The sequence below is a fragment of the Misgurnus anguillicaudatus genome, unplaced genomic scaffold (assembly GCF_027580225.2).
Source record: "Misgurnus anguillicaudatus unplaced genomic scaffold, ASM2758022v2 HiC_scaffold_31, whole genome shotgun sequence".
NCBI lineage: Eukaryota > Metazoa > Chordata > Actinopteri > Cypriniformes > Cobitidae > Misgurnus > Misgurnus anguillicaudatus.
In genome coordinates this window covers 3455276-3478860 of record NW_027395281.1, presented here as the reverse complement: position 1 = coordinate 3478860, position 23585 = coordinate 3455276, and the positions used below count along the sequence as shown (strand labels likewise).

Sequence of the window (23585 nt, the reverse complement as noted above, 5' to 3'; positions counted from 1 at the left end):
CAATTTCAGAAGCTCCTGGGGTATATGGCAGCAGCTGTGGCTGTGACACTGCTCGAGCTGCTTCATATGAGACCGCTTCAGCGTTGGCTTTACGATCGAGTCTCGAGGAGAGCGTGGCGCACCGGCATACACTGTGTAACCATTACACCTGCGTGTCATTTAAATTTTACCCCGTGGTCAGACCCAGCATTTCTGAGGGCAAGATATGCCCCTGAGGGGTCTCCTGGCATTCTGTAGCACATACGATGCCCCCAGCATGGGATGAGCAGCCACGTATGACGGCCTTGCAGTCTCAGGGGTGTGCATAGCACCCCAACTGCCGCAAGCATTGGGCTGTATATCTGGGACTTGTACGCTCCGCTATGGAGATGCGAGGGAAGGATGTATTAGACGGCACCGTCAACTTTGCAAGCATCTGAGGTCCCTTCGTGCCATTTACATCCCGGGTTCGCCCAATACAGCGGCAGACACGCTTTCCCGAGCTGCGCGCCCCGGCAAATGGCGACTCAACCCCCAGACGGTTCAGCTAATTTGTAAGAAGTTCGGTCGTGCGCAGATAGATCTGTTTGCGTCACCGGACGATACCCACTGTCACCTATTTTATTCACTAACCGAGGGCAGCCTCGGCGTGGATGCGTTGGCACACAGCTGGCCGTATTTGGGGGATGCACAAATACGCATTCCCTCCAGTGAGCTTAATCGCACAGACACTGTGCAAAGTCAGGCAGGACGAGGAGAGCCTTTTATTGGTTGCCCCATACTGGACGACCAGGAATTGGTTTCCAGAGTTAATGCTCCTCGCGACAGCCCCTCCCTGGCGGATTCCCCTCAGGAAGGACCTTCTTTCTCAAGGAGGGGGCACATTATGGCACCCGTGCCCCGACCTGTGGGATCTCCATGTATGGTCATTGAGTCATTTAGATGATTTATCGCAAGCGGTATCTAACACCATCAACACGGCACGAGCACCGTCCACAAGACGGGCTTACGTGTTTAAATGGAATCTTTTCATCACTTGGTGCTCTTCGCAACACGAGGACCCCAGAGAATGCCCCATTAACATTGTGATTTTATATCTTCAACATAGGTTAGATGGTAGGCTGTCACCCTCCACCATTAAAGTTAATATCGCCGCTATTTCTGCTCATCACTCACTTATCAACGGCAGATCAGTTGGCCAGTATGATTTAGTTATTAGGTTTTTAAGAGGTGCTCGTAGGATCCCTCTATTCCTCCCTGGGACCTGTCCATGGTGCTGAAAGCCCTGCAGGGACCTCCGTTCGAGCCTTTGCAGTCTGTGAGTCTGAAGTTTTTGTCAATGAAAACCCTGACCCTGCTAGCATTGGCCTCTGTGAAGAGAGTAGGGGATTTACATGCATTCTCTGTTGACGATTCATGCCTTCAGTTTGGTCCTGCTGTCTCGAGGGTTACACTTAGACCCAGACCAGGCTACATGCCCAAAGTTCCCACCACTCCCTTCAGAGATCAGGTGGTGAGCTTGCAAGCGCTGCCCCCGGAGGAGGCAGACCCAACCATGTTTTTTTGTGCCCCGTACGCGCACTGCGAACTCTTTGTGGATCGCACGCAAAGCCTCAGGACCTCAGACCAGCTCTTTGTCTGTTATGGTGGTCAGCAGAAAGGGGAAGCTGTCACTAAGCAGAGGATGTCTCTTTGGATAGTTGATACTATCGCCCTGGCTTATAATCTGCAGGGTATTCCTTGTCCATTTAATTTGAGAGCGCACTCCACACGGAGTGTTGCCTCATTTTGGGCTCTCGCTCGTGGTTCCTCGCTAACAGACATCTGCAGAGCTGCTGGTTGGGCGACACCTAATACGTTCATTAAGATTTTAAAGTGTTCGTATCGAGCATGTATCCTCTCGTGTTCTTTCCTCTCCAGGGAGAGCACGGAGAGCAGACTCGCAAGTCGGCTTGCAGCCTCCGACTGATGCTCCATAGCAGTGGCAGTATGGAAGGCCTTCAGAACAAAAATGCGTAATGGTTTGAATTGTTCTTCCTCCGCTGCATTGGCAGCCTATGTTGCGGAGCATTTGCTGTCAGCCTTGACTTACAAGGCACTAAATGGCCTTGCTCCTCAATATTTTTGGAGCTTTTAAAACCCTACATTCCGGCACGTGATCTTCGCTCGGCTGATGCTGGTCTTTTAGTTGTTCCGGTAACACAGTTAAGAACAATGGGTGATAGGGCGTTTTCATCTGTTGCCCCAAAGTTATGGAACTCTTTGCCTTCTGAGATCAGAAATGCAGCTTCTCTGAAAAGGTTTAAAACATCCCTTACTACTCATTATTTTAAGGAAGCATTTGGGTGATATAGTGTCTCTTGTGGTTTTTATGGTTGTATCTTAAGTGTTTATTTTATGGTTTCTAAGTGTTACTATTCATTGTTTTTTTATTACTTTTATTTATTCTTCCCATTAATTTTTACTTCCACTGTTTTATATTTATGTTATGTGTTTTTATCACCATGTATATTTTATATATCTTACTTTTTTACTTATGTTAAGCACTTTGAAAAATGAGTTTTAAAGGCGCTACAAAATAAAGATAATATTATTATTATTAATTGTGCAAAATGCTGCAAAAGACGCGAAACGCAAGCGTATGGTCAAACACGTCCATCTGGAGCGCATTTACACAGAAAATTATCAGATTTAAATATTTTGTATATTATGTAAAGTCATTATGATAAATATAAAAAGGTGCGATTAAATTAGAAGTCAATGCGACCAACTTATAAAGTTTCATTGGGAAGAATGAGTCTGGAGAGCTGGCTGGCCAACAATAATTTCTGTTTATAAAACTTCAAAAAAAGTTAAAAGGTAGTCAGGATTGTCAGCTGTGAATCTGAGGTGAGTATAATTTCAAAATAATATTAGCATTTTTTGCGGATTGTTTGTTTATATATCTTCTTAAGCCACAGAGTTACTTTATCAGTGGATTAAACTGGATTAAAAGTTCAGTTTGTGATTTTCTTATCCTAATTATTCAAAGCATCATTTTAGTCCATATACATTGTTTAAATTAATGTCAGATGTTTATTTATTTATAATGTTTATTTATAGGCAGTGTTTGGCCCAGACTTGATTTTTCTCTCTCTCTCTCCCTCTCTCTCTGTCTCTCTCTCTCTCTGCAGGTTGTCTGGTTGCAGGATTGCAGAGAAATACTGTGTAAAACTGATTTCAACTCAGCGTTCAAACCCTTCACACCTGAGAGAGCTGAACCTCAGTGAAAATAAACCTAAAGACTCAGGAGTGAAACACTTGTGTGATCTACTAAAACATTCAGACTGCAGACTGGAGAAACTGATGTGAGTCAAACATACAGTATTTTAATTAATGGATTTAAGTGTTTTTGTATTTAAATAAGATAAGTGAGGAAAGATTTTTTAATTGAATTCTTCGGATCAGGAGAAGACCTTTGATCACCTGGAGGCATTGGGTTTTGGTCCTTCTTTGATTGATCATGTTAAACTGCTTTATACGGATGTTCATAGCATGTTAAAAATCAACGGCTCCCTCGCTAGACCTTTTAAAGTAAGCAGGGGCATACGTCAAGGGTGTGGTCTTTCTGGGATTTTATATGCTATTGCTATTGAACCACTTCTGGTAGTTTTAAGAAACAAGCTCTGTGGCATATCAACAGTGTGTCCGTCCACTACGGATTTGGAAACTGTCAGGCTTGCTGCCTACACGGATGATGTTACTGTTATTATAATGAGGCAATGAGGATGTTAAGAACTGAAAGGAATCCCTTGAGACTTATCAGAAAGCCTCATCATCTCGAATCAACTGGCAAAAAAGTGCTTCTTTTCTGCTTGGTGAATGGGAAGACAGAGGCCATCCAGATCTTCCTTAGCGCTGTACCTGGAGTTTGGAAGTTTTTAAAGTGCTGGGAGTTTTTCTTGGAACGGATCACTATATGCAGAAAAATTGGAAGGGTGTTTTTGAAAAAGTTTCTGGTCGCTTACAGAAATGGATTCTACCTCAGTTATCATATAGTGGAAGGGTCCTCATTGTTAGAAGTTTCTGTGATGTGGCATCGTTTGAATGTGCTTGACCCACCAAAATAATTGATTTAACGTTTGCAAAAGGTTTTTGTCAACTTTTTCTGGGATGGTTATCACTGGCTTCCCCCTGCAGTTCTTTATTTGCCAGTTATTGAAGGAGGTCAGGGGTTAATTGATCTAGCAGCAAAGATTAAGGCCATGAGGTTGAGAACTGCCCAAAGCCTGCTTTACCCCATGGAAGTTAGGCCTTGGGTTTCGTTTGGCATTGCCTTGCTTAGAACCTTCAGTGGGTTCGGTTTTGATAGGCAACTGTTTTTAATGTCCTTTGATGATAGGGTTTCTTTGGCTGATGCAAAATTTTATGTTTCTGTTTAAGGTCCTGGACAATTTTTAAACTGCTTAGGAATGATAATGATCATTATGGGCTTGGTGGACCTCTGTTTTATAATTCCTTTTTAGGTGGCATTTCTTGTACATCATTGTGAGAACCTTTATGGGAAAAGGGTTAACCAAGGTCTCTCATTTAATTGATTTTTCCCCTAAAACAGGGTGTCAAACTCAAGGCCCACAGGGCAAATCCGGCCCGCCCCCTCATTTCATCTGGCCCGCAAGAGTTTACAAATTATGTTAATTATGTGGCCCGTGAGAGTTTACAGATTTTTTTTTTAAGTTTTTTTATGCAGGTTATTTCCTACATTGATTTTTTTAGCAGCCACCAAAACAAATGTTTGTCCCGCCAAAGTCTTTTTGTAATGTAATTATAGTCATAATGTTAATGATTGCATGAGAGAACGAGCAGTGCTCCGCACGCGCGCACTGCAAGAGTGGCCCTGTCTTAATGCGAAGGCTGCAGCGTCCGGAGGTCGCATTTCCAGGCTGCATACGTCATCAAGACTGTCTTGTTTCAGAATATTAACAATTATAAAGTAAAATATTATTCTTTGTTTATAGTAAATGTTGTAATATGCGTATGACTTGCGAATGTACACTGAAAAAAAGATTCATTCAATTTAATCAATTTTTTAAGGTAAGCGGTTGCAATCAATTTATTTAAGCTACATTAAACAAAAAAAATTGTTGAACTTAATCAATTTTATTTAGTTACCCTAGTATAAAAAAGTTTAGTAATTTCAGCCCTATTTAATTATGCTACATTCTCGTATATTATTTATTTATGACTGATGAAAAATTATTAATTGAATTTACTAATTTTTTTAAGGTGAGTGGTTGCAATCAATTTATTTTAGCTACATTTAAATGAACACATTTCATTGACTAACTTTCAACATATTTTAGGAAATTGTTTGCAATCACTAACCTTTAAAACAATATATAAAAATGACCCTTAAATGGCTTTGCAAATACACCAAGTGGTAAGTTTAATGTTATTTTTTAATGTCAGCAAATGTAGTGCATGTTCAATAACAATTTCTTTAGTGTTTAAAACAAGTGCTCTGCATAATGAATTTCTAAAAATTCATAGTAGTATTTTAGTTCTTTGGGGTACGCCAAATTAAGCACATAGATTGTACCCAGCATCAATGCAGGCTTGTGCCACAGATTTGAGCTGCTCAAGAATCATCACTCCAACAATGATTCCAACATCGTCATAGTCGCCAAGAACACCTTCTTTCTTTTTGATTACACATATGCCCATGGTGATGTTTTCTGGGTCTTTCAATAAGTCATCTTGTTGACTGTCCTACATTTAAATAAAAATACGCTGTTATTAGAGATTGTTCTGATTCATAACACTTTGACAAGTCTACAGGCAAGAGTAATAACAAAAACTATGACACCCCTGTTGCCCATATATTATACAGTGCCCTCCATTAATATTGGGACAGAGTGCACACTTTGAGCTGTATTTAGAGGGTATTCACAAATTCCAATTTGTCTTTAGGATTTAGAAATTACAGTCGTTTAAATGGGCCAAACGTAATGGGACAGTTGATTTAAAAGCGGTTTAATGGACATCAATTTTGTATTTGTTAAATAATTTCCTCATATATGAAGCATGTTGTGGGCTGAAGTTGAAGTTTGGCATTTGGACGCTGTGGCTGTGAACACACATCATGTACACAATTAATGTCCATAAAATAGCTTTTAAGCGAACTGTCCCATTATATTTGGACCTGAAATACACTGAAATACATTTTTACATATATAATAACATATCCCAATATTTATGAAGGGCACTTTGTGTGTGTGTATATATGTGTGTGTGTGTGTGTGTGTGTGTGTGTGTGTGTGTGTGTGTGTGTGTGTGTGTGTGTGTGTGTGTGTGTGTGTGTGTGTGTGTGTGTGTGTTTGTATAAGCAACTCAGAGAAAGCGAAAACATAGTGGAACTGCAGGTAAGCACTGCAGCTTTTAAATTTGGACAATTGATAACGAATTTATCGTGATGTGAATATTAAAACACGTTATGAGATATCGCCACTGATATATTTATAAGCAGCATGCAAAAACATCTCTCTGACACTTTTAAAAAACTTTAATATAGTACTGACAAGCACAAAGTCTAATAATAAGCTAGTGCTCGTAGCGCGTTAAGAGTAAATGGTAAACCAATAGTAACATTATATAAGTATAGTTGTTAATAAAACCGCGCGCCAAAACAATAACAACACAAAAGACACTAAATATGAATAAGAAAACAAGTAATAGTTTCATGACAGCAAATACTGCTGATTTGATCTCAATTTTGACCATAAAAAAAAAACAACAGACAAGGCCAACATCAGAGCCAGGGAATCCCTGTCAGAGATGTAGCCCAGAGAGGGCGGTGGTCAACGGGGCGAGTAAACACTGACGTCCGCTCTCTAGTTCTCACGTACCGAAGCTTCCTTAAGCAAACGTTCAAACAGGCGCTATCTTAACTAATCGACTGCATATTTGAATATTATACATATATATTCTCGACTGAACTAATCTTAAAACTACATCTTGTGACAAAGAAATGGTAATATTAAGAAACGGCTTGTTATGAGATTCAAAACAGCCGAGTGAAATCTGTGGCGGAAGAAAGTAGTTCCCAAACAAAGAGGCTTTTAAAATAACTCCGTTGTTGTTTTCTAGTTTTCGTTTTTCAAACGTGTGCCGTCGAACTGTTGTATAAAAGCAATTTCGCTCTCGGAGTCGTGTGGTATTTGTTTAACTTATATCATCACGGCTGTGATTGCCTCCGGCACTCGGCCTGGAGGAGCTATCTTATAAACGGCGTATTTTAAGTATATACAAATATTCACTGTAAAAAATAGGTGTTGTATTACATGAAATATTACTTACTGTGCAAATAGACCGACTGAGCAAAACTCCGGGGCTAAAATATCCCGTCTTCCTTTCCCACCGTGAACCTGACTGGAAACTCCTTATAGCGTCAGGGAAAATGTGCATTTGTGCGCATGCGCAAAGAACCAAACTATTTTTTTAAACTGAATTTAATTAATTAAAATGACTTGGATTTAAAGCACACGTAATTTGCTTAAAACCTATTAATATATACTAATTAAAATCAAAAACTTAAATAAAATAATTAAAACTAGCTAAATTGAATTATGCTTCATTTAATTGGGGCCATAATCTTTTTTTTCAGTGTAATGCTCAGTTAACTTATATAAACCAGGCTTGATGACGCTGAATATGCGACCTCCGCATATGGAAACGGACAGTATCTGCTCGTTCTTTCTCCCCTCTCTCACGCACGCTCACGCGGATCAGCGAGAAAATGTTTTCCGTCTCGTTTACAGAAATGTTTCGCGCTAGGATTAGTTTACAACGCATATTCCCGCTAAACACGCGAACTAATGACTCATCTGAGCCGATTACTTTTTAATAAACGATTAAAACGATCTGTAGCCTACAACACTGAACTCATGAGACGTCAGTCAATCAGACACTCAAAGCCAGGTAAAAAAAATCACAGCTTTTTTGTAAAGAGGGCAAGAAATGACAAGCGAGAGTATATGTGTCTAATAAATGCATATTGTGGTGGAGATTATAAAACTCTTTATCTAAAAATGCCTCTCATTTTCTTACCTGTCCTGCACAATGAAGGATAACAGAACATTTTGAGTGTAACATGTTCTTTTGTCACCACAATTATTTTTAAAATAATCTGTAGAATGGTTGTACTCTATACACTTTGTCATTATTTGCCCGCAGTTCTACTTTCAAAGCTAGGTATTAATTTAGTTATTAACAAAACCAATATTAATCAAATGCAGAGAGAATTATGCAATGTATAGTAATAAAAGAGTTGATACATTCATATAGTCATACAAATACAACCGGCCCTGTGAGAGTAACCGTAATGCTGATGTGGCCCGGGATGAAATTGAGTTTGACACCCCTGCTCTAAAACATGGAGGTCAGTGATGGACATCTGTAAGCAGTCTGGTTTCAGATCGGTTAGGATCATAGAGCAGATTATAGCAGGGTTGAAGGAAGCTCTTCCCTTCCCACTCCTCTGTTTTCTTAACTCTTTCCTTGCTGAAGGTTCTGATAAATGTTAATTTCCTAAGTTACTTGTGTCTCCTAAAGCTTTTCCTGAGGATGAGTGTGAGGAAACTGCTGACATTTAACTCTTTCACTGCCAGCGTTTTAAAAAAAAAGTTGTCAGCCAGCGCCAGCGTTTTTCATGATTTTCACCAAAGTTTAATGCCTTCCAGAAAATGTTCTTCTTTAAATATATAAACATACAATATACCAAATGAAAGAACAGACCCTCTGCTTTCAAACAAAAAAAGTTTCATCCTACCTTCAGTGGTTATTTTGTAATCAGCTTTTGAATATGGGTAGGTTTCTGCAAAAACACCACATTTTGAGCAAAAAGCAGAGATAATTCCATTTTTGACTTTTCATAGAGATCCCATTTAGGGCGATCTTTAAAACATACACGGACATGCAGCCCTCGCCATAGGGCAATACTACCGAGTTTAAAAAGTGGTGGAAGGTGCCACCTTGTGGATAATAGCGGTATTGCGGAAAGACGGAAAATCTCGTCATTGGCCGGGAAGTGTTTTCTCTTAATTGACGAGATATCTCGTCAATGGCGGTGAAAGAGTTAAAAGGTTGCATAAACTTGTTTTCCAGGAGACCGGAAAAAATGAACTCTATCAAATTTGTGTTAAAACAGATTATTTTGAAGACATTAACAAAAGATGTGACACAAAATGGAGAGATTTTTTAATGGTTTTTGCTGGACTCTCGGCTTCCTGGAGGCTTTTTTATAAGAGTCCTTTATCTAAACGATCAGGGGATTTAACAGTGGAGATTACTACATTGTGTATTGCCAACTAACAACCCTGAATCAGTGTTTCATGCTTTTACTGAGTGCTCCAGATTGTTTCCATTATTTGTTTTGCTAGGGAAAATACTTGGAGATTTGAGGTTTGTGTTTGATGAACCACTTTTTTGTGTTTGGATGCAAATACTCAAGAGCGCACAGACAACAGTGTACGGTGGCTAATTTTATAATTGGACAAGCCAAGTTAGCTATTTCGGCTGCTGAAGGTCGAAATCTGAATATTTTAAAGGTTTTCACTGCTCTGGTTGAATCTAGAGTTTAGAGTGGAGCACAGATTCTTTCAGATGACTGGAAACTTACTTGAATTTGATTTCAAAACAATGGTCTGTTAATTGAGCTCTTTTGTTACTTGGTGAAGATGATGAAATAACCTTTAACTGGTGATGTCTATTCTACATCTTAAAATAGATGTTATTTCATGTATTGCTTTTTCTTTTTTTTGTGTGTGGGTGGTGTTATTTGTGTATATGTGTGTATGAACATATGGGTGTGTATATGTGTATTTGTGTATATATGTATATACATTAGGGCTGTATATCGCCAACAATTCCCCGATATGATACGTATCCCGATACAAGACTATTTTGAATTACATTTTCGTTCAGAATTTAGTAACATTATTATTATTATTTTTAGTATTATCTGTTTATTGTACACTGAATAAGCAGTGTTTTAACAGTTGTGTTTTTGCCATTCATTTATTAGCTATTAGAAATATTTAAAATACCAATTTTAAAAGCAGTTTTACAAAGATGGTGCCTTACTCTTGTCTCTCATTATTCTACATTTATGAATATATGTATAAACATGCAGTCAGACTTAATACTATTTAATAGAAATCAGATTATTAATGTGACAGATATAGTTTGAAGTAGCTGTATCTCTTCTCTAGACATACACTTTTCACATGCAAATCTTTGTCGTGTTTCTTCTCAAATGCGTTACTACTGTTTTATAAGAGAGTGGCTAATAAAACCCTTTGCAGTAGTATAGGCTAAGATTGCGCTTTTATAATAAACTCATTGACTCAACAAACTCAGTTGTTGTTTTCTAGTTTTCTTTTTTCAAACGTGTGCCGTCGAACTGTTGTATAAAAGCAATATCGCTCTCGGAGTCGTGTGATATAGCTCTATATATAGAGCCGGATATAGAGCTATATCACCCTCCTACTTGAGCGATATTGCTTAATATATATATATATATATATATATATATATATATATATATATATATATATATATATATATATATATATATATATATATATTAGGGCTGTGAATCGATTAAAATTTTTAATCTAATTAATTACATACTCTGTGATTAATTAATCTAAATTAATCGCCTACATAATTTTTGCTGTGAAAGTATTAAATATTTATTTTTAAATAAATCAGTGAATAATCAGCATTAGTGACAATGAAGCTCAAAAACTCTTTTATTATTACAGTATTTTCACTGTTCAAATAATGGCTATAACAATCAACAAAAAGTAATATGCTAAGGAAATAAAGTGCTTCAGGAAGATTATTTACCAAAAGTTTAACAGTGCAATAGCAATTGCAGGGCTTTTTTGTGCAATTGAACATAAACCTTAAATAAAGAACCCGACAGGTGGATGACATCAAAGTACCGCGAGAGCATTTAGGAAGCAGTCTTCTGTTATGATTTCTCGAACTGCTCTCACGGGATTTGGATGTCATCTGCTTCTTGGTTCTTGTGGCGCCACATAAAGTGTACTCACTAGTTTAACAAACCCGTTTTATCAGCCACTGGTTAGATCAACGTAGCAGTCAAAAACGGGATGCGAGTAATCACGTACGAGAGAAATCGTTTACCCACAAAATACAGGACACCTATACTGTGCTATATTTGGTTTTCTGATCCCAATCTTCATCATTCCGCTAAGCCAAGTCAATCTCCATTGGTCTTTTACACCTTTATCGATCTCCAAAACATCGGAGCCTTCCTGCATTATAAGTTTGACCATGCTAGCTGAAATAAAGTTTTACCTCATCTTACGCGCTACAGCCAGAAAACCCGGAGTGGATCCGGTGCGTAGTGATTACAGAAAGCTTACAGTGGGGAGAGGAACGTGATTTTGCTCCACTCCAGGCTTTGATCACATCCCACTTAAAAAGCTGAATACACGTCGTATTTATGAAAAGTTAATTTAATAATTTTGCAATTGACGGAAATCCGTGTAAGGACGGAGAACTTTAATCCATGTGCTTTGTATGATGTGGTACTTTAGAGTGGACGAACTCTATGATATGCAAATTCTTTGCTGCAGACGTTGCATACTTTATTTTTATCATCACTTCCATCAGGCCGTTTTTTTATAAGTAAATGTTCCAGTCAATGATCCAGTCACCGCCAGCGCATTCTCGTCTACCTCCTTTATTTTACAGTCAAATGGTGGCTAGAATGTATCCAGGTTCAATACGGAATGGATTAATCTGCGTTATTTTTTTTAACGCGTTATTTTTTCTCAGATTAATTAATCGAATTAATGCGTTATTTTCACAGCCCTAATATATATATATATATATATATATATATATATATATATATATATATATATATATATATATATATATATATATATATATATATATATATATATATATATATATATATATATATATATATATATAATTTTAACATTTTATTTCTTTCCTTTTTTTTCTTCATATTCATACATTTGTTCTGATAATGCAGTGTTTTGCAGATGGTTCAATAAAACATGTTAAAAGTCAAAAAGTCTCTCTTTCTCTCTCTCTCTGCAGGCTATGTAGATGCAGGATTACAGAGAAACATTGTGTTAAACTGATGTCAGCTCTGTGTTCAAACCCTTCACATCTGAGAGAGCTGAACCTCAGTCAGAATCAAATAAAGGACACAGGAGTAAATCATTTATGTAATCTACTGAAAAATCCACACTGCAGCCTGGAGAAACTATAGTGAGTAAAACAAATATGTTTAATTGACAGATGTGTAAGAGAAGATTTGTTTTTGGAGATAAAATCACTTTATGCTTGGCAGAATGCAGATTTATATTTGTGAAACATTATTGAAATGTTATTTATGGTCTATTAAAATTAAAATAATCTCTGTTTGTTTCTCTCTAGCCTAAACAAATGTGAAATTACAAATGTTGCTTCTTTAGCTAAAACTTTGGCTGATACAACAACAACAACAACATCATTGAGGTTACTTGATCTGAGTAACAATGATATAAACGACTCATCATTGAATCAGCTTCGTGAAGTACTGAAGAGATCAAACTGTGAACTCATGTGAGTAAAAGTTTATTATTGTGATGTTTATTATAAGGCATAATTTACCTCTTTCAAGTCTTTTTATTATTAAAAGAGATATTTTACAAACTTCAAGATCATATTCAAATCTATGGAATGATATTCCGGACAATATTAAAAAGGAATTGCAAATTGTATTTGCAATTGCGTTTCCTACTTGTGGGTGTAAAAACTGTGACTTAATTCAAACGCAAATGCAAACTGTTTGCATTTCCGTTTACGCGAACTTACAATATATGCCAAATTTCAAATGTAAAATCAAAGTCCATTTGCAATTGAATTTCCTATGTCTTTCAAGTAATGACCCTGCCATATTTCAATCTCAATTGCAATTCATAATTTGCTATTTCACTTCCTCTAGCGTCGCATACTGATCTTGCCAAAACTCAAATGAAATCGCAATCCTCTTTGCATTTGCGTTTCCAATGCCTGTACTTAAACTTGTCAATCACAGTGTTGGGGTGGGGTTATATTATAGGGCGTGTTTGCAAGCGACGTCACTCACAGTCGACCACGCACTGCGCTTAAACGGCCACAAGGGGGAGCACAAGAAAAGCTAAAATGATAACGCAGACAAATTTTTATACATTAAATTATATATTACCTCAGTTATATTGCAGCAGTTATTAACCTGATAAGCACCGTTTCAAAAGTGTGAGTTTTATGAATTAAATGAACGCATCTTCATTAATTGATTATTGACCTTCAATTGATTTTGTCAGTAATAATATGGCAGAATGTTTTGACAATATCTCATGTCAAACGCTATAAGTGTATTATTAGAAGTGTATCATCAAGTGCATTATTTTAAACACTTGTGTTTTATTAGAAAAGGTATTCTTTTATAAATCAGTCAATGAAGTATGCTAAATAATATTTCGATCAGAAAAATAATATATGAACATTTAGCTGACTTATTGACTAAATGTATTATAAAATTAATGCAGTCTATTATGTATCAAAATATCATATAACCTACATTTCTTCAAAAGGTTAACAAATATTTTGTAACCTTGGTATTTTTAGTAAAACAATATAAAAATGTTAATCTGTCTGACAAAACAAAGAGTGGTCGGTGGCTCAACGGAGTCAGCAACGAGTGACAGTGAGTCGGAAGACGAGCGGTCCCAAAGTTCCCCTTACGAAAATTAACCATGGTTTTATTGTGGTAAAAGTGTAGTAACCATGGTTTTTGTGTATTGATTACTATCAGCAAAACCATGGTTTAACTATGATTTTTAAAAACCATGGCTGTCAAAACCATGTTTTTTAAATGTAGTAAAACCATGGTTAATTTTCGTAAGGGTCAGGTTCAGCATGAGATGTTTCTCGTCATTTATCGTCGTGGGGAAACAGGATAAAAGCTGCAAATGCGATCTTTCTGGAGAGGGTGAGAGAAATGTATGTGGACTGATGCTCTAGAACCCTGAAGAAAGATTATTTATTGAAGGAGAACGCAAGAAGCGGGTGTTTTTTGTTCTCAGTTAAAACGCATTAAGCCAGTCATCCCCGTCCTTCCATAACCAATCACTATTCAAATAAAATGTTATTAGCATGAATTAAAGTAATGTACCCACATTTACTTGATACTTCACTAGCTCATATCACATCTGATTAACACAGAATGAGCTCTTTTTTTATTAAAATGCTTTAAAATGGCATCTTTCTTTACTAGCAAGTTAATGCAAGTTTATGCAAGTTAATAAACAGTGCTAAAGCTTATTTGATTAATTGCTGAAATATAACTGAGGTAATATATAAATTAATGTATAAAATATTTTCTGCGTTATTATTTTAGCTTTTCTTGTGCTCCCCCTTGTGGCCGTTTAAGCACAGTGAAGCGTGGTCGACTGTGAGTGACGTCGCTTCCAAACACACCCTATAATATAACCCCACCCCCAACACTGTGATTGACAAGTTTAAGTACAGGCATTGGAAATGCAAATGCAAAGAGGATTGCGATTTCATTTGAGTTTTGGCAAGATCAGTATGCGACGCTAGAGGAAGTGAAATAGCAAATGATGAATTGCAATTGAGATTGAAATATGGCAGGGTCATAACTCGAAAGACATAGGAAATTCAATTGCAAATGGACTTTGATTTTACATTGGAAATTTGGCATATATTGTACGTTCGCGTAAACGGAAATGCAAACAGTTTGCATTTGCGTTTGAATTAAGTCACAGTTTTTACACCCACAAGTAGGAAACGCAATTGCAAATACAATTTGCAATTCCTTTTTAATATTGTCCGGAATATCGTTCCATACAAATCATCAAAAACTAACAAAAGTTGATATTGAGTTAAACTGTTATGAGGTTTCATACAAAGCAATCTGCAAACCTATATGAAAAAAGTTCAATGCCAGCAGTGTGTTTACAGGAAAACAAATTCAACCAAATGTCAGAGGTCTCCTATAGATCAGGGGCTCTCAACCATTTGGATCTTACAGCCCACCAATGACTGTTTAAAATATCCAGAGGATCACTTTTCTAAACATTAGAGTATCAACGCAGAATAACTATTTGGATTTAAATTAGACCAATGTACCTTTTTGTGTAACATACTTAACTTAGTTATGATCGGTCTTGAAGAAAAAATACATGACTAAATTTTAAGACCAGTCTTTAAAGTTTATGCAGCTGCCCACTGCTGGTACCCCGTAGATGAACGAGGAATATTATTGCTTCAAATGGAAAACCCAAACCACATACAGGTGTCATTTTGAGCAAAAAAAAAAATTTAAAGTTTACTTTAGACTTTATCTTTATTAGTGGGTGTAATGGTTCTCTGTAAAGAATCGAAATGTCCCGGTCTCCTCCCACGGTTCGGGACGCACGTGCACCACGGTGCACAGTGTTTGATTCGACCACGCATTTCTAATATAGTTTGATGAAAAAACAACGCATACAACTGCTAATGTATGGTGTATGGTTCTGAATAAGCTCTGCATGTGTTTAGGTGAGAGTACCTGTCAAATCAACTCGTAATATGCAAATCTGTTGCCATCCTCAAAGTTCCTCCTCAGGTGTTGGTGTGTGTGTGTTGTGGACCGTTTAGCGCAGCAAGCGAAGGAGAAAAGCCGCTTATAGAGGAACTGCCAGCTTCATTTAAGTCTACTGCAGCAGCGATGCTCAAGAAAACGTGGACAAAACTGTAAAATTCGGGATTGCCGTATGCTCAAGGCAATTCATCTAATAATATGACGAGTTGCTTGTTGCGCCGTCATCACTAGGGTGTTGTTGATAGCACGCGATCGCAGGTCAGACTGAAACAGCACACATTGTTTTCTGTGTTTAAAGCAACACTATGTAGTTTTTTTACCTTTAAATAATGTCTCTAAAATTATTTCAGTGATAGAACAACTTTTAACTGGACAAATTGTACTGTTGCTGCAACCTGAGCAGCCTCCTAGCTGCTACAAGCACACTCTGAAAGTGGTGGTGGAGGGTGGAGCACACAGCCCCGCCCCTCCCCCTGCCTGAAGAAGAGTGTCTGATACCAGCAGGGCTCAAAATTAACTTTTATTTATTTGGTAACACTGGTGCTTTGGATGAGTGCGCAAAAATTTAGGCGCACTCATCCAAAAATTATGAAGCACCACAACTACAATGTATAAGTTAATAGATTTATTTTATTAAAAATTAAAAGCCACAACTGGGCTTTACACATCCTATGGCCAGGATTTGAAATTATGTATTTTTTGCTGCATAGATTCCTAAAATAATACCCAAATGCTGTAATATTATATAAGCAGCAATAATAATTTAACAATTAAAGGTAACATGATTATGATTACAATAGAAAATATAGCAAACATATAAAACACTGATTAATTGTGACATTACAAAAGTGACCCTAATATAGAAGGCTAATATATATTGGTATTGATAACTGCATTACCAGGATGCTATTACTACTAAATAGGCAATGTTTTTAAAAACATACCATCAGCATTGTCGTGTTCCACCTTAACATGGAATAGTAAGTAAGTAAGTAAAATTTATTTATATAGCACATCTAAAACACAGCTTGCGCTGACCAAAGTGCTGTACATAGTGCAACAAATTAATAAAATAAAATGATTAAAAGTAGCACTCTTAAGACAATTTAAGACAAAATCAAGAAAATAAATTTTTTGGCAGAGGTTAAAAACTGCTAAGGTTTTAATTTTTGTAAATAAGCCTGTTGTGACCAAAGTGTACCGAAACCGTGACCCTAGAACTGTGATACGCACGGAACCGTGAGTAATTTGAACCGTTACACTTAAAGGTGCAGTGTGTAATTTTTAGAAGGATCTCTTCACATAAATGCAAAATAATATACAAAACTCTATGATCAGGGGTGTATAGACACCTTTCATAATAGACTGTTATGTTTTTATAACCTTAGAATGAGATGTTTTATCTACATACTACGAGGGTCCACTTACACGGAAGTCAACATTTTGTGAAGCCATGTTTCTATAGAAGGCATTAAGGGCAGAGGCGTCATGCCCATTGAAACTGAGGGGGCATGTGCCCTCTCGGATTTTTGAGCCAAATGGATTTTGCAGGCAACCTCAAAAATCAAAAAAGCGTCCATTAATCTTTTAATCTGTTTAAAATGCCCAAATTATCAATTTTGTGCTGCATCCGTGTCACTTTTCAGAGTTTTGATAGTGTTTTGATCGTGTACATTACTTTATTCTGGCGGCAGTCGGCACAGCCGCAGACTAGTGATGCGCGGGTCGGCGTTTTTTCCAACCCGCGGGTCCCGCTTTTATGAAATATTTGGCCCGCCCCAACCCGCACCGCAACACTGTATCTATTTTTACAACCCGCACCGCCCCGCGCCCGCGACCATTAAAATAGACATATTAGGCATTTTTAATGTAAATAAAAAGAGGCTTTATTTCAGCCTAAGAGTGCTTGGAAACAGCCATTAGATTACATCGCCCTGTAAACTGGCAACACCAATGAGCCATAGAAACCAGCATGGTCATATTAATATAGAGATAGGATAATGATAAACCAGGGGTGTCCAATACATCGATCGCAAAGGCAATGCCGGTAGATCGCACATAAGTTAACTGTGTATTCTCATGCTGCTCCATGCCTCCACGGGAAAATTGGCATTATGAGTAATTGTGAAACACTTAAGTCTTTTTGAGTTGCTGTGCCTTTCTTCTCATATGTGTTTTTATAAATCTTATGCCTGCCGCTGCAGCTCAGTCGTGTAAACTTCCGAAATTTACAAGCATGCAATTGCATCGCATTCTTCTTGCTTTCATGCACGAGCTGAAGCACGCGAGAGCGAGCGAACGAGGGAGAGAGAGAGGCAGCGTTGTGCTGATATATGCTTCTGATACTATTGTAATTTTCTTTCAAGTTTGTTTCACTAAATCTCCGCTATTTTAAACCGTACTCGACATGTGCTCCAGGATTTTTTTAACTCCTCAAGAAAATAGAGTAATGGTGACATCCCTAAATCCAATGTAGAGATATATGCAGTACAATCCACGCATTTAAGGTGTTTTTAGCATGTAGAACTTGTCGGCTTTATCATTTTAAAAGTAGATCACCACACAAAAAAGCCGCATTTGTATTATCTATTCACAAATTCCCTACCTTAATTTCTCCTGCAGATCGTCTTTCATCTTTTAATTCTCCGTTTGTTTTGTTGTTGTGGCTGGCAGCGGGAGCTACTTGGCGCTTCCGTGACGTCAAAGGTTTGGGGATATCAAGTTACGTTGCGCAAGTTACGTTGCGGAAGTTACGTTGCCACATAGGCCTACGTAATTTAACCTTATCAAAGAATGTAATTAAATGTAAAAATATATATTCCCAAATATTTAATATATATGCTACAGGGAATTAGACGCAACATATCAGTTTTTTAATTTTGTTTTTAATGACCCGCACCGCATTAAAGTTAGGGGAGACCGGGGCTGGTTGTCTCACGGGTTGGTTGTCACATTGCTTATTCCAGACATACTACATGGCACTGTGGTACAATTTTGATATCAATTTGTTAGCCTTTAATAGCTTACTCATTTGCACTTGTAATTTTGCTGAGCAGACACAACCCACCAAACATGAGACGTCTCCCCGACGTGCAGATCATGTCTATATTAGGTCGGTTGGTCCAGGCCCTTATCTGTATGTCTATACAACGTGCAGATCTGGTACAGTATCTGGACGTCTGACTATGACCCCTCTTGGACGTCAGGTAGACGTCCAAAAGGGGTTCGGGAAATCAATACAAAAACATTTTATACAAATGTGGTCTATGAGTTCTGAGTCAAAAAACATAAACATCACGTGTATTTTTGTAGAAAAATTTTGTTAAGCTGATAAAATAATGTAATCTTTATATATGAATGAGTGTTCAAAAACATAGGACTGCTCATAGATAAAGTTCCACCTTAAATTCTCTCTCTCTCTCTCTCTCTCTCTCTCTCTCTCTCTCTCTCTCTCTCTCTCTCTCTCACTCTTTCTCTCTCTCTCTCTCTCTCTCTCTCTCTCTCTCTCTTTAATTAACAGAGATGTATATGCTGACGTTTTATTGAAAATGTTTTGTCACCATAATGACGATCAGTGATTCCTTTAGTTGGGTAGTTTGACTCTTTGACTTTTCATAGTAGTGTTTGGTCTTTGTAAGAGTGTTTGCTAAAGCATGTTATTTGCTGCAAAGAAAATTTGTTTAAACAAAAGTCACATGTGGATCTTACAACTTCATTCAAAGTTTACCAAGAGTAATACCACATATGTAAACTCTGTAAATTCATTTTGTAAACCATGTAGTATTGTCTCAATTTCTCAGATGATTTGAGGTGTCACAACTTATTATTTAGGTTCATACCACCACTGGGAAGCGCTTATATACAATTAAAAGTCCAGATTTCATTGTCACATATGCAGACATCAAGAATCAGCCCATGAATCACAACAGTGGTGACACTCTCTGGACTCATGAGTTTTATAATACGCTGGTGCAATGCACTGCAACATTTAGAAAACTCACCATCGTTGTGATTCATGAGCTGATTCTTGATGTCTGCATCTGTGTCAAAAAAATCTAGACTTTACATTTTTGATTACAGCCACGAGGTTTCATTTTCAGTAGGCAGCAGTATGCACAGAAGTATGTTCATTGCAGCTTCAAACAAAACTGAGATAGAGGTTTACTTCTAAACTAAATTTATGATGCCTTATCTGTGTTGTTAGTTCAGTTACGTTACATTATATCATCACTTCTGACCATCAATGTAATTAATGTGAAGCCACAAGTAAGTTGCATTGGTAACAAACACTTGGTGCAATAATAATGTGTTTTAAAAAACACCATCATCAAGCACACACACTACAATATAAAAACAAAGAGTCAAACTACCCAACTAAAGGAAACACTGATCACCATGATGGTGACAAAACATGTTCAATAAAACATCAGAATCTTGTAAATTCTCAAAAACGAGCAGGTAGAAATGACAAAAAATAGAGTGAATTTGGTTTGTTTAGTCAGTATGGTCCTACTTCAAAACAATGCTTTGTTAAAAAACTTTTTGTAATGGTGATGACATTGTTTTAGAGAATGTACATGTAACAATTATCCAGCGAGAGCAAGTGTGGGAGGAAGAGTGAAGTTCACGTCACTTCACTTCAATTATTGAACGATAGAGAGAGAGAGAGAGAGAGAGAGAGAGAGAGAGAGAGAGAGAGAGCAAGATTGCAGACGCAGACAGTTAAGGTGGAACTGGTATATTTGGGAATTATCCATAAGCAAAATTTTGTAACATTTATTCATATATAAAGATTATATATACACATATAATGTTTAAAAAGGCCACATTTTAAATAGTTTTACTTTGCGTGGAGGTCCCCTTGACATCAATCTTGGATGTTTAGAACAGGTCATAAAAAGACGTCATAAAAACTTTCATTCTGGCTCCTCATGGGACGTTGAAATGACGTCTTTTTAAGACGCTTTGCTCAGTGGGAAAACATTGATGTTAGGAGACAATTTTTTATTTTTATGGGTTAGAGTAAATTTTTATGTTGGTGTTGTTTTTGTGTTGAGATCTTGTATGATATTAGTCATTCAAAAACAAAACACTCATTAAAAAGCCAAAAGTATTAGCTTTATTTGAGTCATCTTTTAGCGATCAAGTTAAAGCCGTGTGGCAGCTAGCTTAGCATGTTTGTCAAGAAGTCAGTTGGGGATGGTTGTCACATAGCTTGCGGGGTTGGTTGTCACATAAGAATATTGGACATATAGACCTTTTAAGACTGTTTGTCTGTTTGTTTGTTTTTGTTTGCTGTTAAAATAAAGTAAAGCATTAAATAAAGAGGTTTTAACGCTAAAAATTATATCATTTTATTTCTCAACACAGTAGACAATAGGCTTTATGCCCAGCTGCACTACTTCCTGAACTTCAGCCAGCTTCTTGTTTCCTGTCTGCCATTATTGGACAAACTGATTAATCCAGGTGTGCCTGACCACAGTAGTCACAATAACAATATTCAGACACACCTGGATTAATCAGTTTGTCCATTAAAGGCAGACAGGAAACAAGGAGCTGGCTGAAGTTCATAGTGCAGCTGGGCATAAAGCCTATTCAAGTAACTGATCACCCACTTTAATTCCATTGTTTAAACATAAGGGGCATTAATAACAACTATCATCGGGGTGGTATTCATATTAAAACTTATTTGCAGTTTCTAGCTTAAAAAACTAAAAAGTTACACATTATCTTTTCAGATGCCAATTTATCATTGAAATCCTATTGAACCTCTATAGGGACAACCAACCCCATACCCTGTGACAACCAACCCCGTGATGGGGTTGGTTGTCACATTGTGTCAGAGTGTCTTTGATGGTTAATTACTTCCTGTTACAATACAATCGAAAAGTAAAAAGTATACAAATTTAAAGCCAAGACTCCAAAGTTTCATTTCATGTAGGAATTACTGCTGAAAGATTTTTTGAAGATGAGCAATTCATGCATGAGTAAAAATTGTGACAACCAACCCCGGTCTCCCCTACAATTTCTTTACCCGCCCCAACCCGACCCGCGGGTTACCCGCGGGGCCCGCGGGTTACGAGACGACCCGCGCATCACTACCGCAGACGTCAGCGTCTGAGCGCGCTCACGAGCTTAGCTGTTGCTAGCAGGGGCGGCGTTTGTGTATGGCAGTTGCCATACCCTAGCATTCAGACAAAACACCAGAAATCAACAGGCTATAATGATGCTCATTAAAGATAATTTTAAATATTTTCAGTAGGACATATCTAAACATTGGTACATCACTAATAAGGATCATTTACACGTGTGTTCGACTTTATGCTATAACACTGGAACCGACAAGCGGATGACATCAACGTGCCGCGACAGCGGTTTGAAATCAAACTCTTCCGATGATTTCTTGACTCACCCTCGCGGTACTTTGACGTCATTAGCCTGTCGTTCTTGCAGCATAGTTGAAGTCGAACACATTCTACAGTGGGGTTCACGCTGCAGGAGGTCTCATGATGACCGCTGCTTTTATAATCTTTATTTTCGCAAGTAAAATCCTTTTTTGTTTTAACATTTAAACAAACTAATGGCGCTTTGCATATTGCAAACATTATTCCAGAAGTAATATGATTTGCTCTGTGGATAAATAAACATGTTCTCTTCCACTGGGACAATGTAGCGCAGTCGAAGTGAATTGAATTAATTATTTGCACGCATTTTTGAACATGGCCACTTGTGGAATAAAAACTGCACAACGACAAAAGGTAAGACTTGTTTTTGCATTTAGCTCTGTTTTACTAAGAGTTTTATTTAGTGTTGGATAACTATGTGTGCTCTATCACATCATTTAAAAGTCTTTATTGTGTGTTTATAAGTGGTTTTGCCGGTTGTTGTGACAAGATTTGTGAAGGGATGTCACAGTATGTTTTGTTTTGATATTATCTTGTTTTAGTTTATCTGTTGCTGGAGTTGTACTTAGTTAAGAATTATTTGAAAAACATTTTAAATAACCATGATTTCTATTGTTCTATTATTGTTGTTTTTCATTTGTATTGCTTCCGTATTGTTGTCAGTAAGTGTACATCAGTGCAATCGTAGTATGATTTTGTACAGCCCTTACAAAAAAGAAGTATACTTCAAGTTCATTTTATTAGGTATACTTAAGTCATGTTGGAGTATAGCTTTAAGTATACTTTATGTAGTAAGTGTACTAACATTTATGTTCTAGTAAGTGTACTGGTTGAATACCTCTTGGGACTAAATTGGCCCACTTTTATAATATAAAAGTATACTTCTAAGTGTACTATAAGTGTAAGAGTAGTCAACTTTAAGTGTACAACTAGTGCACAATTAGTTCTTCATTTGTACTGCAAGTAGGGGTGTCACGATTCTCCAAATCCTCGATTCGATTACATTTTCGATTCTGATGTCACGATTCAATTCGATTCTCGATTTTTAAATGATTTTTTTAAGACAAAAAATTATATGCCTTTATTATTATTATTATTATAGTTTCACATTAACATGCACATTGCGTGCTTTTCCTCGCATGGGGGTTTGTGGGCTTTACTTTACGCGAGAGAGCTTGTAGAGAGAGAATTCCTTCTTGCACGCAGATAGACTTAATGCGCGCGTCTTGGACTCCTATTATCTGAACTAAAACCGGTGCGTCATAAGCAGCTGCGCTTCTCTCTGTCTCACGTGCATGCGCATCTCGCATCTGTCCAAAGTCTAAACATAAACTAAAGTAATAATCCTTACGTATTTGTTCAGTTTTATGCGTTTCATGCGAGCTGAGGTAAACTATACCTTTTGTTTAAAAGTAAACCCGCTGCATCTTGGCGGCTCTCTCGTGCACGTGCAGAGAGCTGCGCTCTGTCCGAAGGCAGATCACTAGGTAGTATTCCTGTTTATGATATGCATTTCAAGGAGCAAT

At 37.4% G+C, this 23585-nt stretch overlaps 2 protein-coding genes across 4 annotated transcripts in view; both read left to right on the top strand.

The window, feature by feature from the left end:
• LOC129452697 (NACHT, LRR and PYD domains-containing protein 3) overlaps positions 1-23585 on the top strand; it is a 224675-nt gene that overhangs the window by 136008 nt on the left and 65082 nt on the right. The gene's annotated exons all lie outside the window — the stretch shown is intronic.
• Positions 1-23585, top strand: part of LOC141362953 (ribonuclease inhibitor-like) — a 44047-nt gene that overhangs the window by 10369 nt on the left and 10093 nt on the right. The window contains exons 2-5 of the mRNA XM_073865271.1: positions 1900-1994; positions 3153-3326; positions 12121-12294; positions 12463-12630. Coding sequence (XP_073721372.1) covers positions 1900-1994; positions 3153-3326; positions 12121-12294; positions 12463-12630 — 611 coding nt within the window. The remainder of the gene's footprint in view (positions 1-1899; positions 1995-3152; positions 3327-12120; positions 12295-12462; positions 12631-23585) is intronic.